At 39.7% G+C, this 21040-nt stretch overlaps 1 protein-coding gene across 4 annotated transcripts in view; it reads left to right on the forward strand.

Annotated features, from left to right (window-relative positions):
• trdn (triadin) overlaps positions 1-21040 on the forward strand; it is a 48983-nt gene that overhangs the window by 17012 nt on the left and 10931 nt on the right. Inside the window, exons 8-28 of one of the 4 annotated variants that reach the window (XM_046298340.1) lie at positions 725-2032; positions 11898-11936; positions 12069-12134; positions 14144-14188; positions 14350-14391; positions 14643-14687; positions 14991-15029; positions 15136-15183; positions 15437-15493; positions 15676-15723; positions 16533-16781; positions 17016-17057; positions 17144-17182; positions 17402-17431; positions 17517-17564; positions 17652-17699; positions 17813-17860; positions 17969-18013; positions 18110-18178; positions 18428-18571; positions 20652-20684. In XM_046298340.1, coding sequence (XP_046154296.1) covers positions 725-2032; positions 11898-11936; positions 12069-12134; positions 14144-14188; positions 14350-14391; positions 14643-14687; positions 14991-15029; positions 15136-15183; positions 15437-15493; positions 15676-15723; positions 16533-16781; positions 17016-17057; positions 17144-17182; positions 17402-17431; positions 17517-17564; positions 17652-17699; positions 17813-17860; positions 17969-18013; positions 18110-18178; positions 18428-18571; positions 20652-20684 — 2532 coding nt within the window. Of the gene's footprint in view, positions 1-724; positions 2033-11897; positions 11937-12068; positions 12135-14143; positions 14189-14349; positions 14392-14642; positions 14688-14990; positions 15030-15135; positions 15184-15436; positions 15494-15675; positions 15724-16532; positions 16782-17015; positions 17058-17143; positions 17183-17401; positions 17432-17516; positions 17565-17651; positions 17700-17806; positions 17861-17968; positions 18014-18109; positions 18179-18427; positions 18572-20651; positions 20685-21040 lie in introns of all 4 variants that reach the window. The other 3 variants (XM_046298341.1, XM_046298342.1, XM_046298343.1) reach the window with 3 other exon arrangements.

The following is a 21040-nucleotide window of genomic DNA, read 5'->3' on the forward strand; positions in this document are numbered from 1 at the left end:
AGCTCTGTCTATGAATTTGAGAGTGATGACATTTCTCCAGCCCCAACCCTCAGTTCTTTACTAAAACGGGGTTACTGCTGATTGCTGCTTTAATTGTTGACAGGACTTTGTATTGTTTGGTTTTTGTTCTGTTCTGTTTGTTTTTTTTGGTCTGGGGTTTTATATGTTTTGGATTGCTTTTCATACCCAACATCAGCATCATAACCATGAGAGTATTCTCCCTCACTACCACAGAAAATAACAACTCTTCACTGCCAGAATTACTCTTTGTGAATGAACCATTTCTGAACTATTATTTTCCTCAAACATGTCAACATCTGCAAGTATATCTATATATGCATTTGTCATTTTGTATGGAGGCAGTATTTGACGTGTCCTGCATGGAACACTGTCATTATGTTTACGCCACTGCTGCAATGTACAGTAATGTAGAGAAAGCATTACATTGGCCATGTTTATGATATGAAATAATGATAACGGTAGCACAGCACATACACACTGAGATATTCATGTTGTGTAAACTCACGACTAGGTGTATATGGCTCAGGTGAGCAGAGAGCAGCTTGTCAGGTGTAAGCATTATGAGTACACAATACAGATATTGTGTTAATTGTGTTGCAGTGTGTTGTGTTGTCTTGAAAACAATGAATTATGGGCATTATTGTTATCTTTTTGGTTATGGCCCACTGCACTGAATGTCACTTTTACGCTGTCAATTCTGTAGTTGCAGGGATGTTTGCCGAGGAAAAGGAACCAGTTGCAGAAGTAGAGGAGGAGGAGGAGGAGGAGGAAGAAGAGGAAGATGATGTAGATGAAGTGGAAGATGAGGAAGAGGATGAGGATATGGAAGAAGAAGATGAAGATGAGGAAGAAGATGATGAGGATGAGGAAGAGGAGGAAGAAGATGAAGAAGAGGAGGAAGAGGATGAGGAAGCAGCAGCTGAGGCCGAGGTAGATGAGGATGATGATGATGATGATGATGGTGAAGCAGATGAAGAGGACTCTGCTGCAGCGACTGAAGAAGATGATGATGAGGACGAAGAGGTGGCTTCAGAGGCTGATGATGAGGAGGGTGATGAGGAGGAGGAGGAGGCTGCTCCACATGCTGATGATGAGGAGGAGGAAGAGGCTGCTCCAGAGGTGGCTGCTGCCGAGGCTGATGATGAGGAAGAGGAGGAGGAAGAAGCAGCTGCAGCTGATGAGGTGGCAGAGGAAAATGAAGGTGAAGATGAAGCTGCTGCAGAGGTCATTGCTGAGATTGATGAGGATGAGGGCCCCATTCTGATTGATGTTGATGACACAGAGACAGACACTTCTGTTGGAGATGATGGAGAGGAGGATGACACCATAGCTGAAGCTGAAACTGAAGCAATTACAGATGAGGATGCCAGTGATGCTGCTGCTGCTGCTTCCACTTATGATGATGATGGTGATAATGAAGAGGATGAAAATGCTGTAGCTGGTCCTGCTGCTGCTGCCAGTGATGAAGCCACAGATGATGCTCCTGTTTCGACTGCAGATGATGATGATGATGATGTTGATGAGGAAGATCATAGCATAGATGTTGACCAAACAGATGATGATACTAAACCCATTGACCTAGAAGATGACGATGATAATCTTGCTGATAGTGAGGATATGGATATCTCAGACACATTAGCTGAGGATACAACTGATGACTCTACAGATTTAGAGGACACTGATGATGACGATGATGGCAAAGTCAGTGAGGACAGTGGGGCCGTCGTTGATGACGGTGACAATGACAAAACAGTCGAGGATTCAGGAGAGACCGTTAGAGATGTCGCAGACATTTCTGATGACACAGAAGACGATGACGACGATGATGATGATGATGATGATGATGATGAGGTGAAGGATTCAGCTGAAGAGATTGGCAAAGAAGATGACGATGAGGATAATGAAATCATAACCGAAGCCTTTGATAGCTCAGCACCTGAAGAAGATGATCTATCCAAGGATGATGACGATGACGATGACGATGATGACATTGATGACCTTCTTTTGACAGGTACTGACCAATAACTTTCATTACACTGATGTTTCATCATCATGCATAACCCTTATACCTGTGTAGTAAATGAGAAAGATAATATCATTAATACATTGTTATCAACTAACTGGTCAGAATTCAAATGAGCTGTCTTTTTCACAGGGTACATTATTGATATTACCATTCATGATTAGTACCGGACTGAAATCTGATATACAATATCGATAAGCGTTAAAATGTGTCTGAATATTACACACTTTTTACTGATCCATAATATAACAATATGTCTTAAAACAAACGCGTTCTTAGAGTTACTGTCACATTATGCAGCATCGCAAAAATATATCTATTTTTTATCCATGAGTGATGGTGATTTATCATGGTGTTAGTCCATTAATGAATACATATTGTTCCTGGTATCAAGGCCTTCAATCATATTGATATATTTAGCATGATTTGTTACCTAAAGACTGCCCATGATATTTTAAATGATATTAAATTATGATATTTTACACAGATAATATAAAGAGTGTAAGGAAGCCTCATGATGGAAGGATGGAAGACACATGAATACAGTGATACAATAGTACAATTAATGAGTATAACCATTGTGTTATTGTCAACCACAGTGGCACAGGTAGATAGAGTAAAAACAAAATATGATCTTCTGTTCCTCAGTACATAATGACATTTTACATGTCAATGGCAACCACCAAAGAAGATGGTGGTTGCCTGGGTAATCAGATTCTTTCTCTCTCTGTAACAGGGCCTTGTGTAGATTGTATTTTTCCCAATATCGGGCTGATTAGCTACCACAACAAAACAGGAAAAATGATAACACATGATTGTTTTCGTGACCAGTGGTGTAAAGTACTTAAGTAAAAATACTTCAAAGTACTGCTTAAGTAGTTTTTGGGGTATCTTTATTTTACTATTCATATTTTGAAGAAAATAATGTACTTTTTACTCCATACATTTTTCCTAAGAGCCAAAAGTTCTCTTTATATTTTGAGTGCTTAGCAGGACAGGAAAATGGTCTAGTTCACCCAATTATCAAGAGAACATCCCTGGTCATCCCTTCTTTCTCTGATCTGGTGGACTCACTAAACAAACACAAATGTTTCATTTGTAAATTATGTCTCAGTGTTGGAGTGTGCCCCTGGCGAACCGTAAAAAAATGTACAACATAAAAAATAGTGGCGTCTGGTTTGCATGCTATAAGGAATTTGAAATGAGTTCTACTTTTGATACTTAAGTATATTTTAGCAATTACATTTACTTTGACCCTTAAAACCAAATACTTTTAGACTCTTACTCAAGTAGTATGTTACTGGGAGACTTTTACTTGAGTCATGTTCTATTAAGGTATCTTTACTTTTACTCAAGTATGACAATGGGTACTTTTCCACCACTGTTCGTGGCACACAGTTTTTTAATGTTCTGGTTTAGATAAAGTCTTATTTGGACGTATTTCAAGATGATACACAGGTTAGGTTTGGCAGCGAACCCACCAAGACATGAGTATTAATTACATCAGGTGAGGAGATGTGTGTGGCCATGCATGTTCTGGGGGTTCTGATAGAAATCCCTGTATTCATGCTGTGTAGATCAGAGGATAGCAGCTGCTGTTGCTCTGTAGGGTTGCCAGCCTACTATCCCTTTAAGGCAGGGGGTACCAGAGTCAGCTTTTATGTGTGAACTTGCCACTTGCCAAACTACTGTGGCTAGCTGTTTTTTACTCCTGCAGTTGAAGTTGGAGGTGTATTGTAGTAGGTGTTGTAGAAACAATAGTTTTTTACTCATGATTTTTGAAATGGATTATAATTCATTATCTTATATCATATTTGTTTACCATAATTACTCACCACAGGCACATATTTTACTAATATGTCCCCGTAGTCTAGCTTTAATTGTTAGTAATAGTGTAATCGTTAGTAATGGTTTAATAGTGTAATACTTAGTAATAGTTTAATAGTTAGTAATAGTGTAATAGTTAGTAATGGTTTAATAGTTTAATAGTTAGTAATAGTGTAATAGTTAGTAATAGTGTAATAGTTAGTAATAGGGTAATAGTTAGTAGTAGTGTAATAGTTATTAGTAGTGTAATAGTTAGTAATAGTTTAATATTTAGTAATAGTGTAATAGTTAGTAATAGTTTAATAATTAGTAAGGGTTTAATAGTTAGTAAAAGTGTAATAGTTAGTAATAGTTTAATATTTAGTAATAGTCTAATAGTTACTGATAGAGTAAATATTTGTAGTACTATAGCAGGAGTATATTACTAATGACGCTGGCTTGAGTAAAGATACTTCATTTCTTCCATCTTTGTAAAACTGTTGAACCTCGAATTTGCTATCTAAATACTTTTGGCTATACTTAAACGTTACCATGCAATGTACCGGTGCTCATATATTAGTCTATTCATATTGAAGCTATCATGATATTTATTGCCAAAAGATGCCATGAAATGCGCCACTTGAGAGGCCCCTGATTAGATTTTCTAATATGACTTATTGCATGCATTACAGTAACACCGCCCATTGAAGAAAAGTAACCACACCTTCTGAAGAGGCTAAAGAGAGAGAAGTATAGGAGGAAAAGACAGAGGAGATCACAGATGCAAATGAACCATCGTTTCATGCTTTTCTCACTCGTGGAGGTCAAATGTGTACCAAATGTTATGTAACCTACTATATATATATATGCCATTTAGCAGACGCTTTTATCCAAAGCGACTCACAGTCATGTGTGCATACATTCTACGTATGGGTGGTCCCGGGAATTGAACCCACTACCCTGGCGTTACAAGCGCCATGCTCTACCAACTGAGCTACAGAAGGACCACTACTGATGTTAGTAGCATATTATTCCGTTGAAAGTCGACATGACCCTTACAAAAGCTGGATAATATCCCCTAACGTTAAGTTTGCTTCTGCATTGATGCATTCAATACTGGCAAAACTATTTAGCTCCAGCTGTGAATATATTCTCAGAGATCATCCTTTCAGAAGCACCGGAGGAGGAGGAGGAGGAGGAGACTGAGGAACCATCTGCTGAACCAGAGCTGACAATAGAGGAAGCTCTGGAAGAGAAGGTAGTGGAGGAAGGGACAGCAGAGGGACAAACCTGAGGAGGAGGTAGAACCCATCACTGAACGAGAGGGGTTAGCACCAGTGCCCAAGAGGGTATTACCTAAACCCGAGGAGGTAGAACCTACAGCCGAAGGTAAATAAAAAGAGAGGGTTGATGTTAGACACGGGATGAGAAGAGATAAGAAATAGGTCGAAGAAGAGAAAAGTGTCATGTTCAATAGCAATGTATCTATGTCATGTGTTCAATTAATTGCTGTACAGATATTGAACAGAGTTGACAGCGTACAGTCGGCGTGCTTGAATAGAGGGAACGAGGGAGTAGAGTAGGAGGAGCAGGGGGGTGGGAGTGGAGAGAAAGGCTTTAGGCCACTTCTTTGATCTCTCTCCATCTTCTACATTACTCATTCTCCCATCTGTTCTCTTCTATCAATATGAAATATATGTCTGGTGGTTGGCATGTCTGCACAGAAGACTGTGTCACAGGCTGTGCCACTAACTACCTCAGAGACCTGATCAATAACAGTGGTCTGGCTTTGATTTTTTTTTTTACTTTACCCTTACGGCTTTAGTTCAGCACTCCATCTCTATTCCTGAATCATCGTATGGAGAAAGAAATGCATGGAGAAGGATGTTTACTCTTTTGGTACCTTTACTTTAACAGATTTGCAAAATGGTCAACAACATTCAAATGGGCTAATTAAAATATGACCAAAAAAATGATCCCCCTCACAAAGACTTCAATCAAACCTTTATCAGAATGATATAGATGCTATGCATTCCGTTGAGGTACCTCAGCTTGAAATTCCATATTATCTGACCTGGTAGCAGTGAGAACGATAATAATTTGATATGGTTGAGTTGTGATCAAAGGAATAGTTCTGCTGCTTGATGTGCCATGCTTACACTAAGAGGCTTGGCAGATGTTTTTCCCTCCAGTGATATCGGACCCCATATAGAATGGCCACGGTCACATTTAAACAGAACAGCTGAACCATCCACATCTGCTACAACATATTTGTTTCATTGTGATTTGACATTCAGGACACTCATCACACAGCCGAGGTATAATTCCATTCTCAATGTTTGGGGATTGCCATTCCCATTTCTGTTTACATTTGGAGACACGCTGTGAATGAACTGATCTGCAATCGGAGGGAAATGTGATGTGACTGGAATGGAAATGTATAGATTTCTCTGGGTTTCAAGAGTAAAAGAGATGCCCAGATTACCTCGGGTAGCATATGGGAGTGCAACTGGAAATGACAGTGTAGCTCCCACAAAGCTCAGGGTTGTCGTGGCTCTGAGGTATACATCTAAACATCAAATGGGCTGGAGACAATTTCATATGATTGTACAGAAGCCATCGTCATCTAATGGCGATGAACTAGTGTCTGCATGAAAGACCATCGTCTTCACTCTCCTATAGTCCCTATCGGGAGGAGGTACACTCTGCACAGCCAGAGTCCCTGTGGAGAGGCAGGACTGGATCGTCTACAGTATGAGAGGGAAATCATGATGGCCTTTGATGCGAACCCTTGTTCACCGCTATTAGATGATGATATAATGCCATGCCTCTCATTATATTGCAGGTCAATGGTATTGCTTCCTAGAGCTATTTTGAGTGATGTAGTCAAGTAGGACGTGTAAGGATGTCGAATTCTGACATTTGATGAAGATATTTTTTTTGTTTTCAATAGAGCTTGCTAGCAGACTTCTGTGTTAGCATGACCACATTTGCATTCAGCCAAGCATCTGAATAATTGAAAAGTCATAGAACGTCATCCATACCACCACAGTGTGTGTTATTGTCCGTGAGACACAACCACAAGGCCATTCCACAGCAATACGAGCAATTCCACGATAACAGAATGACGCTATGACAGACGAATGACTTAGCTTTATCACTTTTGAATGTATGCCAAACAAAACACCAATGAATGCAAAGTTAAACAAACCATTACAACTCGAGGACGACGTTTGAGAAATTCCACATAAAATTGGACACATTTACTTGGAAGCACAGTGCAGATGAAACGTTTTGTAACAGAAGGACAGCACAAACAGCACGACCCCCGTCCTTCTGTTAACAAACTTTGTGTCTGCACTGCTCTTCAAGTAAATATGTTTTTGTAACATTGTCAGTAGAGTTGTATAGTCTGGGCAATCATTGGTTTTTGTTTGACATACATTTGAAAGCGAAAAATCGGAGTATCAGCATCATTCTGTTACCGTGGAATTGTCCATACGCTATTTTAGTGGTTCCCAGACTGGGGTTCGGGAAACTATGTGGGGTTCCCTGATATTGAAATGGGGCCCCTTGAGAAAATGTTTTATCATTCTTAAACAAATTAAGAACATAGGTATATCCAACCAAGTCAACTAACTGTGTTTTACACTGTTAGACTACACCTGGATGGCAGTATTATGTGTTGAAGCAGCCTGGGGTAGACTAGTATTGAGTAAATATAAACACACAGGGATAACAGGCAAGATAACATATTAATTGGGGTCCCATGATTTCTTTTTACATTCATTTGTAGAGCAGAAAAAGATGGGGAACCCCTGTCCTATTTCCTCCAAAATGCAGTAGATGGGAATCTAGGTTCTGAATCCATACAGTGGACTTACAGGAGCGCCTGTAGGCTAGCCTGAGAGGAACAACTCCCCTTTGCCCCTGCAACTGTCTTAGAAACATGATATCATAAAACTGGTATGGATTCACTGTCCATTCTGATATGGCAGACATGGGGCTTTGTAAATATGTATTTATTGAATACGGTTCTGTTTATGCACTTGTTGACTTTGTCCGGTGGAGTGTTTGCCTGCACAAAGTTATCTTACATGCATTCCATATATTTAGATCATTTTGTAAACCAATCACTCCGATAGGCTACACAATACTCTTCTAAACTAAGTACAGATGTCCGCTTACAGTGTACTGTATGAGTAATTCATTCTCTTCAGAATACGAGGGCACCTTGCCACGACAAAAAGTATTATGTTAAAGGGGAGTGGACACACTAGGATTCAGAACGCCAGCTAACATGTTTAGTATTTCTTGATTGAATACATCTCTTGCTTAGATTTACTTCCGGATGTGTTTCCATTCCCCTTTAATGTCTGTGGAACTTTCAATTTTTCTTCTGTCTCGTGAAGTGGTTTGACCTTAAGCTTCGAAACAGCATTTGTTGATAACTGTTTATTTTTGTCATGTCTTGCAAAAGGCTCTACTTAAACTGGAATGGAAAAAAAGTTTCCATCAAATGAGCGTCTATGTAACGGCTGTCGTAGGCGGAAGAAGGAGAGGACCAAGGTGCAGCGTTGTACGTGTTCATGATCTTTTAATTACACTGAACACTAGAACTAAAATAACAACGGAACAAACGACACAGTCCTGTTTTGGGACAGAGACAGAGACAGAAAACAACTACCCCCAAATCAAGGGCGAAAACAGGCTGCCTAAGTATGGTTCTCAATCAGAGACAACGATTGACAGCTGCCTCTGATTGGGAACCATACCAGGCCAACCACATAGAAATACAAACATAGAACAAAACATAGAATGCCCACCCCAACTCACGCCCTGACCAACCTAAAATAGAGACATAAAAAAAGGAACTAAGGTCAGGACGTGACAGTCTATTGTACACTAGATGTTCTGTTGTGTTTGTAGCTGGTTGAGAAAGAAGGACAATTTTCCGAACTACAGTTTGCGTAATAACATATATTGTAATATGATGGAAAGGGAAACTAGTATATATAAAAAATAAACAGCAAACAGATACATGAGCATATAGTGTAACGGATCAGTGATCGTGACATGATCTTATAGTTTCATTTGTCCTGTTTTGTCCTACAGCCATTAAGCATTTACCTGTTGATGATGAGGACGTACGCGCAGTATCTTCTCTAGCACGCCTGTTCAAACTACGAAAGCATAGTTCACAGAAGACAGAAACAAGACCACATGGTTGAGTAGTATTGTTTTGGGGCTAAAATCTTTCCAATGAGATCAGTCTCAATGTCCCCTGAAAGCATCTGAGAAGCAGCTCCAGATTTGATTTCTGTAGCAGGATATTTGGATTTACACAAACGGGAAGTATTGCGTTATCCTGAAATTGTATCTCCCAAATGAAACATATGGCCTCAAACGCTATGGTAACCACCATTCTTTTCTCTGTTATCTGCAGCTACAGTGGGGAGAACAAGTATTTGATACACTGCCGATTTTGCAGGTTTCCTTACTTACAAAGCATGTAGAGGTCTCTCATTTTTATCATAGGTACACTTCAACTGTGAGAGACGGAATCTAAAACAAAAATCCAGAAAGTCACATTGTATGATTTTTAAGTAATGAATTTGCATTTTATTGCATGACATAAGTATTTGATACATCAGAAAAGCAGAACTTAATATTTGGTACAGAAACCTTTGTTTGCAATTACAGAGATCATACGTTCCCTGTAGTTCTTGACCAGGTTTGCACACACTGCAGCAGGGATTTTGGCCCACTCCTCCATACAGACCTTCTCCAGATCCTTCAGGTTTCTGGGCTGTCGCTGGGCAATATTGACTTTCAGCTCCCTCCAAAGATGTTCTATTGGGTTCAGGTCTGGAGACTGGCTAGGACCTTGAGATGCTACTTACGGAGCCACTCCTTAGTTGCCCTGGCTGTGTGTTTCGGGTCATTGTCATGCTGGAAGACCCAGCCACGACCCATCTTCAATGCTCTTACTGAGGGAAGGAGGTTGTTGGCCAAGATCTTGCGATACATGGCCCCATCCATCCTCCCCTCAATACAGTGCAGTCGTCCTGTCCCCTTTGCAGAAAAGCATCCCCAAAGAATAATGTTTCCACCTCCATGCTTCACGGTTGGGATGGTGTTCTTGGGGTTGTACTCATCCTTATTCTTCCTCCAAACACGGCGAGTGGAGTTTAGAACAAAAAGCTCTATTTTTGTCTCATCAGACCACATTACCTTCTCCCATTCCTCATGCCGCCTTTCGTTCCAGTTCTCTGCTGCCTGTGACTGGAACGAATGGCAAAAAATCACTGAAGTTGGAGACTTTTATCTCCCTTACCAACTTCAAACATCTGCTATCTGAGCAGCTAACTTATCTCTGCAGCTGTACATAGTCTATTGGTAAATAGCCCATCCATTATCACCTACCTCATCCCCATACTGTTTTTATTTATTTACTTTTCTGCTCTTTTGCACACCAATATCTCTACCTGTACATGACCATCTGATCATTTATCACTCCAGTGTTAATCTGCAAAATTGTAATTATTCGCCTACCTCCTGATGCCTTTTGCACACAATGTATATAGACTCCCCTTTTTTTCTACTGTGTTATTGACTTGTTAATTGTTTACTCCATGTGTAACTCTGTCTGTTCACACTGCTATGCTTTATCTTGGTCAGGTCACAGTTGCAAATGAGAACTTGTTCTCAACTAGCCTACCTGGTTAAATAAAGGTGAAATAAATCAAATAAATAAAAATGCATGGTCATTGGCAAACTTCAGACGGGCCTGGACATGCGCTGGCTTGAGCAGGGGGACCTTGCGTGCGCTGCAGGATTTTAATCCATGACGGCGTAGTGTGTTACTAATGGTTTTCTTTGAGACTGTGGTCCCAGCTCTCTTCAGGTCATTGATCAGGTCCTGCCATGAAGTTCTGGGCTGATCCCTCACCTACCTCATGATCATTGATGCCCCACGAGGTGAGATCTTGCATAGAGCCCCAGACCGAGGGTGATTGACCGTCATCTTGAACTTCTTCCTTTTTCTAATAACTGCGCCCACAGTTGTTGCCTTCTCACCAAGCTGCTTGCCTATTGTCCTGTAGCCCATCCCAGCCTTGTGCAGGTCTACAATTTTATCCCTGATGTCCTTACACAGCTCTCTGGTCTTGGCCATTGTGGAGAGGTTGGAGTCTGTTTGATTGAGTGTGTGGACAGGTGTCTTTTATACAGGTAACGAGTTCAAACAGGTGCAGGTCTGTGAGAGCTGGAATTCTTACTGGTTGGTAGGTGATCAAATACTTATGTCATGCAATAAAATGCAAATGAATTACTTAAAAATCATACAATGTGATTTTCTGGATTTTTGTTTTAGATTCCGTCTCTCACAGTTGAAGTGTACCTATGATATAAATTACAGACCTCTACATGCTTTGTAAGTAGGGAAACCTGCAAAATCGACAGTGTATCAAATATTTGTTCTCCCCACTGTATGTCATGTGCCACTCTTTTCAGCCAGATATGTTTGCTGTGAAGATCTCATCTCTCCAGTGAAAGGTTGCCTTTTAATCAAAATGTGTCACATTAATTCTGACAAATTCAAGCAATCCAGATTTCTAATAAAGCTGTCATATTCGCATCCTGTGACTTACTGTCTCCACTTTTCAAATTAATTCCAGTCATAACCTTTTGATTTATGAATGCATAATGTAAACGCTACAGGAGCTCTGACTTTTACAGAAGGAAGCATGCTTATTGTTAGCTCTGAAAAGCACTTGTTTTGGATGAATATTGATTTTCCAAGGAGAAAAGAATCTCCCTCTTGGTTGAATAATTAATTATATTAATTGTCTGTGATTCACCTAACTTTTCTTCCCCCCTGGTCTTGGAGCGGAGTACGACAGGTCTTTTATGAGGTGATATCTGTGTGACAACAAAGAAAAATACATTACATTGATTGATTATTTCGAAGAGGATTTAGTATACTAGACCATTTAGCTGTTTATATATTTATTAGTATTGATCAGTAAATCTACTTCTTTTTCAGAACTAAAGGTCAAGCAAGCTACTCCTCCAGCAGAACAAGGTATATCAGAGCAGCATGGTCTGCAATGATCTGAACATAAGTGAAAAAGAAACGATTATAAATAGGGAATTGCACATTTCAATGATCTATTCCGCTCGATGTAGTCTTAAAGCTATGCATTCCATTTTACAGCAGTGTGCCCTTGTATGCATTCGTCCAAGCCCAAAGAGGCCAAAAGTGAGCCAACGGAGGAGAAAGGTATTTATATACCGATAATAGATCAATATCATGCATGGTTGTGGAGAAGTGAGAGCCATTCATTACTAACCCCTTTTTATCTGTACCATACCTTTGGCTGACATTATTTCTCATAGTAATGGCTGTGTTCCCCTATGGACCAGATGCATTTGTATGACAAAATATTGGAGTGATTCTTTCTGCATTGCTTTAGTCTTGAATTCATCATTGAATGTAGAACTGGCTGTAGAACTGAAGCTGTTATACATGTCAAGAAGTATCCTCTGACATTGAGAGGATCTTATGTGTAGTAGACTCAACATCTGTTTCTGTTTCTGACTTATGAGTCTATTGGCAATACGTAACACTTTGGTTTGGCGATATCCGTGATGTAAGTTCCATTTGTGGCTTAAATGGTGTTGTTGACATACTAACTCTCAAGTAACACGAAGTCCATTGTTACAACTTGCAGTTTTTCTTCCAAACATTCATTTCAAGTTCAGTAATGACAATCCTCAGTGACTTCATTATTGCGTTATGGTTGGTGTTTCCTTGGTTTTGCTTCTCAAAGTCGCCATCTAGTGGAAAAGTTTAGATAAGCCATGCATTAGGATGCATTTCACTAACTGACGGTATATCTGTGACATATAGCTAAAAGTGTCAAGAGGGAATTAGCCAGGGAAGGTATGTTCGAGTCACTTTATCCTTCGTGTGGTTAGGAATAGCAGCACAGTAGTGTATCTCTTCTTGCTCCCTACGGAGGGTGTTGGTCCCTGTTGAAGTAAGAGCTTATATAGAAGTAGAGGAACAGGAATGCAAAGCCATTAACAGGCCCAGAGCAGCACTCTCAATATATAACTCTCAATGTGTAACAATGTGTAGGGCGGCTGGTAGCCTAGCGGTTAGAGCGTTGGACCAGTAACTAAAAGATCGCTCGAATGCCCTATGGAAAGTACTGTAAACTGTGATGCATCCATGTATGCTGTAAATTATATGCGGCAGTGACGCTGGTCTCACGTTTTGCATGTTTTTGTAAGCTTTCACTTGGAAGTGTTCAGGTGGAGTGTGTTTTTTTCTTAATAACATGTTTGTAACTGGAAGTACGTTGAGACCTCAGAGTGCATGGCAGTATTGAAGCTTGCTGCAATAGGCACAATGCTGGCCCCTGCTGTTTGAAAAGAGGCACATCTACATTGGTGATGAATACAGTATGTCTATATCTATACATTGCGTCGATGTGTGTTCTGTTTGATAGCGCTATGCTAGATAGGCACATTATATGAGCATTGCATGATAAAGTATGCACTCTGAGTTGTTGACTTTGTAGGATCTCAAGTGTCCTATTGCTTGTCTGAAACTACCTTTTTCAGAGTAAGATAAAAAGTTAAAGACAATCAAAATGTAACACTGGTCTGTAAATACATGCATATTATATGTGTTAGCTGAGTCTGAGCCTAATTTAAAATGTATTAATAATATCATTTTTCAAAACTTAACTTTGTGACATGTTTGACTATACCAATTGTGTTGACCACAGTTAAAATGGCCACTCCCGAGAGGAAGAGCATGTGTTGTGAAGCTGAGATGTCATGTTGCTTTGAAATAGCTTTGAAAGTAGCATAGAGACTAGAGGGGACGCATGAACCAATTCAATCTTAGTGCAAATCTGTTGATCTTTATACTAGTGGAGGGTATTGAATTCTCTTCCGGTTTGATCAGGTATCTTTTCAAAGTTAAAGATGGAACAAAGATCGAATTGTATATTCTTGATGCTTCACCTCTTTGCTACATTTGACATAAGTAGTTAGCTGTTCAATATAATAATGCCAATGATGATCTAAGCTACTTAAATGTTCACACATTTTTCATTTTCATACATTTTCTAAATATAATCTGGTTTTATTATAAAACAGCAATTACATGCCTGAACGTGTTCTCAAAAAGCTTGCTTCCATCTTTGGCATGCAACTACAGTGCTAAGCAAGAATGTGGATTGAATGTTCCCTTATGTATTCTGCGTTCATTTTCAGAGGCAGAGCTCCCTAAAAAGGAACCAGTAGTGAGAGCTAAGAGAGGTACTATGTGTCTTCTGTACTTTTACTGTGTATTTGAATTGTTGATCATACAGAATATTAGGTAAGGAAGAAACATCATGAAAGTAATAGTTGCTCGATATATGAGAAAGAACACCAATGACACGTATTCATGATTGTTTTTCCTCTTTTCTGTCATAAAGAGCGTGACATGTGCAGGCCAGTTGACAAGCCAAAAAGGAGAGGTAGGAATCATCGCTGTTTGCAGCTCATTATCACATTTCTGAAATAGCAGATGAAAAATGTCTAAAGATGAACGGCAAGTGATCTTGCGCAATAGCCTACCATATTGCTGCATTTCAACTCAATAACAGGGAAAAGCTGTTTGCAAGTTGTTTGAATAAAATGAAACAAAATGAAACAATGAATCAATGTAAATATTCTAAGATCACTTTGTGGCTGAATCTCTGTATCTCCAACTATGTCATTTAACCAGAGGCTGCAAGGAAATTGGAATTAGAAGCGGCGATCAGGAAGAGAGGTAGGACATTCTGAAATACAGTACAAGCCCAAGGTGAATGACTTAGCCGTGTATATGTAAACATCTATTCAAATCTTCCTCAATGTCCTTTACACTGCAGAACAGTACATGCTTCTGTGTAGTTAGATGGAGGAAAAAGTCTATTCGATGATTAAAAGGTATTCTTTCTCAGTGCCTCCCACCATTCATCAGTTCTAGTGGGGAGATGAAGGTCTTTAGAGCGGCAGAGGTGGGAAAAGACTTCAAAGTCACCCATCAGATGTAACCTCACTGTACCGTACCGTTTCCCTTCCCCTCCTTTAGAACTAAGACTTAAAAAGGAAGCGAAGGCCACAAAGGAAGGTAACTCAGTCATGCAATAATCACACCGTGGTTGTAACAGTCCTTCTGTAAAGGTACTTGTTTTATGTTTGTCCAACACCTCTTTCTTTTTTTTGTCACATTGCAGAGTCTCATCATGTAGATGCTGGGGTGCCTGCACCTGCACCTGCGCCAGGTACATTTGTAGAGATAAAACGTTTAGATACTGTAGCACTGTGTCATCTTAGGACACATTGCAGCAGTACAAGAGAACATGCAAGAATGAGAGAGAACATACAGTAGATACGAATCGGACCAACTTTTGAGCATGTTGTTTTCCTAACATGTACTTTGATAAAGCATTATTTCAAGCAAAAGGTTATTGAATACATTAAACATATCACAACGTATGTAGGTTCTGTATGAATGTGCGTTGTTGTATGTTGCAGTTCCCGCCTGTCAACCCACACCAGTCTACTGGCCATCATCATCTCCTGGCTGGTATTGTAAGTATACACGTATGCTCTAAAGCACCTCCTGAATATACTGTACAATATCAGTGGTATTTGTTTTTCTGTATACTGTATGTCACTCTTCTATTGCAGTATAATACAGTCCTGTACATGTCCAGGGTAATATATCCTTCTAAAACTTGACTGAAAAGGTGTTGATTCCATTTTTCTTCCAGTGCATCATATATTCACAGACAATCCATTTCCACCTACAACTATGACAGGTATTTGGTATTATTTTAATTCCTGCCAATCAGGCACTTAATATCAACATTAACAATATTTAAATGTGCCTGACATTTTGTTTCCAGAGCTCTGTGTTGTTATTTGGGCGAGGAGTTTCTCTTGACCATGTGTCTAGACCAGGAAAACTTCCAGGCCCTAGTTACTAGGGCTGAGTGTTATTTGCGTCACAGCCTCTGTTTTACTGTATGTCCTTACGTCCTTATGGCCTTGTATAGGTTTCTAATGATTATCTCTGGGTGAGTAGTGTTAGCAACAACCATTTTGAAAATACTAAAGATTTACATCTTTAAACTGTTCTGTACTATGTTCCTTTATTGGTCTGTCAGCTCCTCGAGTTGCAGTGGCTTTTCCCAGCAGTCTCTTGGTGTTTCCTGGTGCTTCTCACCTCAAAGATCTTGTGTTTACAAAACAATTAATACATGTAAAAGCCCTTTATTATTTTCAATTACATTCTGTCACATGAATTACTTTTCGTGCACCATATTTTATAACTTCAGTACCATTTAAGTACAGTACATGGTTACCAAGTATGCAATGAAAAGGCATTGTACATAGAAGTCTAACTGATCTGTTTTCTTGCTGTTTAACATTATCTAACGACCCTGGTTTAGTCCCTAGTTGCTCACCACCTCAACTACTTTTTTCTCCTTGTCGTCACATACAATTTTAACTAGCTAACCTGTTTGATTTTATCTAGAGTTGTACGTAATACATCATGAGATATGTCATCTGGGTTCCATTTGAATTTACAACTTCTTTCCATCATCTCCACTGCCCATTCCAACAGCTCATCCAGCTCAGCCATTTTACCAAGCTCCTCCAGCTTACCAAGCTCCTCCAGTTTATCAAGCTCCTCCAGCTTATCAAGTGTATCAAGCTCCTCCAGTTTATCAAGCTCCTCCAGCTCAACCAGCACCAGCTCAACCAGCACCAGCTCAACCAGCTCAACCAACAGCTCCAGTTCTACCGGCTGAACCAGCACCTGCAACAGCACCTGGACCAGCACCTGGACCTGCACCAGCTCCATCGACTCAAGGTAATTATTACCTCAGAACGTAAACTCTGATATTGGAACTAGGTCATCTTTCTCTAAAGGGACAGAGTGCTTGCAAATAATATGAATATTACTTTTCCACAAGGATAGAAACAATGCTCATATTCCCTCCATGTAAATTAAAATTCTCATATTCAATTCAATATTTTATTTATTTATTGACCCTTTATACTGTGCTTGAAAGGAAACTCTTAACAGACTGTTTTTCCATTGAAGAACCACAGGCTCCCAAAGAAAAGGCTGCCTCCACAAAGAAGGGTACAAACATATTGTGTTGATTCAAAAGGATAACACTTCTATAACTTGTTCATGTCTGATCGGAACACATTCTTCTTCACTCTTAGTTCCAAAGGAAGATACCAAGGCAGCTGCCTCAAAGACAGGTAAGAGGCTCTCTACATACCAAATCATCCTTCACATTAACTGAAAACTGTATATGTTCCGTACTTGTTATGTAAATGAACTCAATGGTAAGAGTTTCAGTGTTAGAAGTTACTTCAGGCAAAGGTAAGATAGCTGCTTATAAGTATTACACCATAGCAGACACACATCGATCAGATTTTCTACTTAGATTTTGTCAATCATTCATTTTTCCCCCCCAGAGTCTCCTAAAGGAAAAGTTAAGACGCAAGGCAAGTGTTTGTACAATTGAACGGGATCATTGCTTTCTGTATTTAAATACAGTCAGGTAGTCTCTATTTCTTTCTTTCCTTGTAGAACTTGCGGTGTCCAAAGGGAAGTTCAAACCAGCTGTTGTGAAGAAAGGTACAGTTTTTGCTCCGTACATTATTAATAACATGCTGAGTACTTGACTTTTATTTGAAAATGTTGACCATGATATTTTCATTCCAGGAGCTGTTGTCTCTGAAGAAAATACAAAAGCTTCCACGACAAAGAAAGGTACTTCAGCGTAGGTTGTAATATGTATACACAGGCATTTTATATATGTCTACCTTTTAGAGTTGTTCAGTGTGTGAATTTACCTTTTTTTTGGTCTGTGTTCTGAGTTTCAGAGGTTGTTGTTTCCAAAGATAAAGCTAAAACAACAACTGCCAAGAAAGGTAACAAATATATTTAGTTGCCATGGGATTCTCAGAGCAACATTGAGTTCTATGAATACTGTATTTTGAATGATGAAGCATATATTTTTTTATTTTCCTTTGTCTCAGATCCTGTGGAAAAGGACAAGGACAAAATAACTCCTACAAAGAAAGGTAATATCAACTAGATCAAGTTATTCCAGTCAACAAATTACCATATGTTCTAAGTGTGGATATATATATATATATATATATATATATTTTTTTTAGAGCCTGCAATCTCCAAAGAAAAAGTTAAGGCAACCACTAGCCAGACAACCACACCCTCTACCAAGAAAGGTAATACTGTATTTCACAAATGTTAACTTGAGTAAATGCTCACCATGGATTGTAGTTAGACACGTATCACATGTATGGTGTCTATCAGAACCGTCTGCTGCAAAAGCCAAAGCCAAATGGTCGCTTGTAAAGAATGGAATAGCGCTTCCTACATCCTGCTTGGCTTAATTAACTTCTTCAATCAGGAGCCTTGTTATCTTTTTGTTTTATTAGTATGTAATGTGATAAATAATAGAATCTCTGCCCTAGTTGTTTTCGAACCCGAGGCCCCTAAAGAGAAAGCCACTCCAAGAGTCCCCACTATGAGAAAAGGTAACCACACAAATGTAGTGGCGCCAATGGCAAAAGCCACCGGAAGAGTTGTCGCTATAAGACCCACGTCTACGAGAAAAGGTATCCACATAGCAATTGAAATGTTTTTCACACTAAATACAGATTCTTTTCAGTTAGATACAATGAAAATTGGAATCAGGCTGTCTAACTGTGCTCACACTTTTAGGCCCCTGCAATGAAGGAGAAGCTAACTCACACACCTGAAGCAGGCACAGTAAAGTGCATCAGTCCCATCTATTAGTGTGCAGAGCAGAAACGGAGTATTATGTCTTTCACTGTTTTCCCTTTGCATTTTTACTACGTGGTACATGAATAGAAACATCTTCCCATCAGCAAAAGAGAAACCGAAAGTGGCAGAGAGAAAAAGTAAGAATGAGTTGACTTATGCTTCGAGTGGACTTTTGAGGGTTTTTTTTGGAAACAAACAGGTTAACACTTCAAGGGAAGTTACATGTAGTTGCGAGCAGATACCCATTTACTTCCAGTCACGGCGCTAATGTTGGTTAGCATTGGCTGGCGAACTTCCTTCATACTGGACACAGAGACATAAGAATGGTAGCCACTAATTCGTCTGACTCTGGGGAAGTTGTCAAAATCCTGAAGTATCCATTTTTAAACAGCTGAAACACCTAATGGTTATGAAACCTACAGGATGACCCCGATTAGCAGAGTGGGAGCTTGGTTTTTTACACAATATATAATAATGTCACTTGCAAAAAATCATTCAGAAGGATGCTGCAACATCTCTAATACATCCAGTTTTTCCTCCAGTTATCTCTCGATGTTAATAAGATTGTGCTATTCCATTTCCTCTGTTGGTGAATACCGTCATCGCGTGCTCAACCCTCCATCACATTACTATGGCAACCCTTCCCCGAGGCCCACAACATGGATGAGTTTATTTCCTCGCTCAATTATTGTATTGGCTAAACAAGTATGAACAACCTCGGAAATGCAGCATACCGAATAACTGAATACGTGTTCTGCGGAGCATGGAGCGATCAGGTCATGTCTGTAGGTTTGAGTCTCTCATACAGGCATCCTGATTGTCTCCACACTCTCCTGAGCAGTTAAATGTAGGGTTCAAATGTTTACCTGACATTTCTTTTTTTTGTCTACCCTCTGCATATGTTCTGCTCCTTCCACCCAATGCCTAATGTCCTCCCTGTATCTAGACCATTACCATAGGATCCCTCTCTGAATTACCTCCCTATACTGCCTGCGGTTTGTCTGCATGGTAGAGCAAAGTGCCGATTTACTGACCTGGGTAATGGGTTTGGAAGAACTTCACTCCAGATGTACAGTAATTCCCTTCAAGGACTTGAACTGTAAAATCAAACACAAACAGTGGGACATCTGTGAAAACAAAACAAACATGGTTAACTCTATATGGCTTTGCTGTGTTTGGACTACATTGATGATAGGCATACAGTAGGGTGAAACAGGGTGTCATCTGGATATTACATATCCTTTTGCATAACTGATGAATCTATTTTCATTAGAATGAAGAATGATTTCAACAGTTTTTAACTCCCTTGTCTAATTCCAAAGAAAGAACCTGGTAACTTTGTGAGATACTCAAAAGCTTGCCTTTAACCCTATAAAACACACTTCCGTGCGATTTACCCTGGCTTTACTCTGAGGCTGTTTACACCAGCCAAAGATGAATTTAAAAATTCCCCTTTGCATTGTTTTATAGAGCTTTGTGCTGACACGTATCTTGTAAAGGGTAATGTTGGTGTTGTTGTAGAATGTTATGTAGGCAAAACAGGTAGCTAATGAAGGAACATTTTATCTGTGGTGTTTCTTAGATTGGATTCTTATTGGGGTCTAAGCCCAGACTCCTGTTGTATGTCTTGCTGCACTGCAGGCAATCCATTGTACAGCACTGAACCCGATTTATACGTTCCCACACAAGGTTAGGGAAAGAGTATGCGTAGAGAATGTGTAATGTAACATCTTCAAACAGTTTTTTTCATAAAAGACGGGAATCTCTTTGGATTTGTGATATAGATGGACCCGATGACTGCGAAGACTGGCATGTTCCTACTGTTTGACGTTTTCACAGCTAGATTAGAATGCATGTGTTTTCATTAGAATGCATGTCACTCATATACATCTTTCCTCCTTGCATAAGAAGAAGACAAGGTGAAGGATGTGAAGACATCAGGCGGTGGGTTCTGTTCATATAAAAGTATATAAATGCTAGGATCTAGTATGAATAGATGTTGCTACTGAATTCAAAACGTGGTTGTAAAAGCTAACTACCATAGCAACATGGACGCGGTATACCGTGTCTGTTTACACAACTGCAAACAGACTCTTCTTTTATCTTCCAATAGAGCGATCAGATATTACAGTCCTTGTTTGACTAAGCCTCATCCTTTAGCTATGGCGTGTATGGGATGGGCTGCAGCGTCATATTGCACTGGCCAACAACACTAGATTCCATTAGGGGGATGTTCTATTGAGTGAACCAGTGGATTCTTGATATTCTAGTCCCATCCCTTCCTGACCCATCTTCCAAGT

The sequence above is a fragment of the Oncorhynchus gorbuscha genome, linkage group LG14 (genome assembly GCF_021184085.1).
Source record: "Oncorhynchus gorbuscha isolate QuinsamMale2020 ecotype Even-year linkage group LG14, OgorEven_v1.0, whole genome shotgun sequence".
In the NCBI taxonomy this organism is placed as follows: Eukaryota; Metazoa; Chordata; class Actinopteri; order Salmoniformes; family Salmonidae; genus Oncorhynchus; species Oncorhynchus gorbuscha.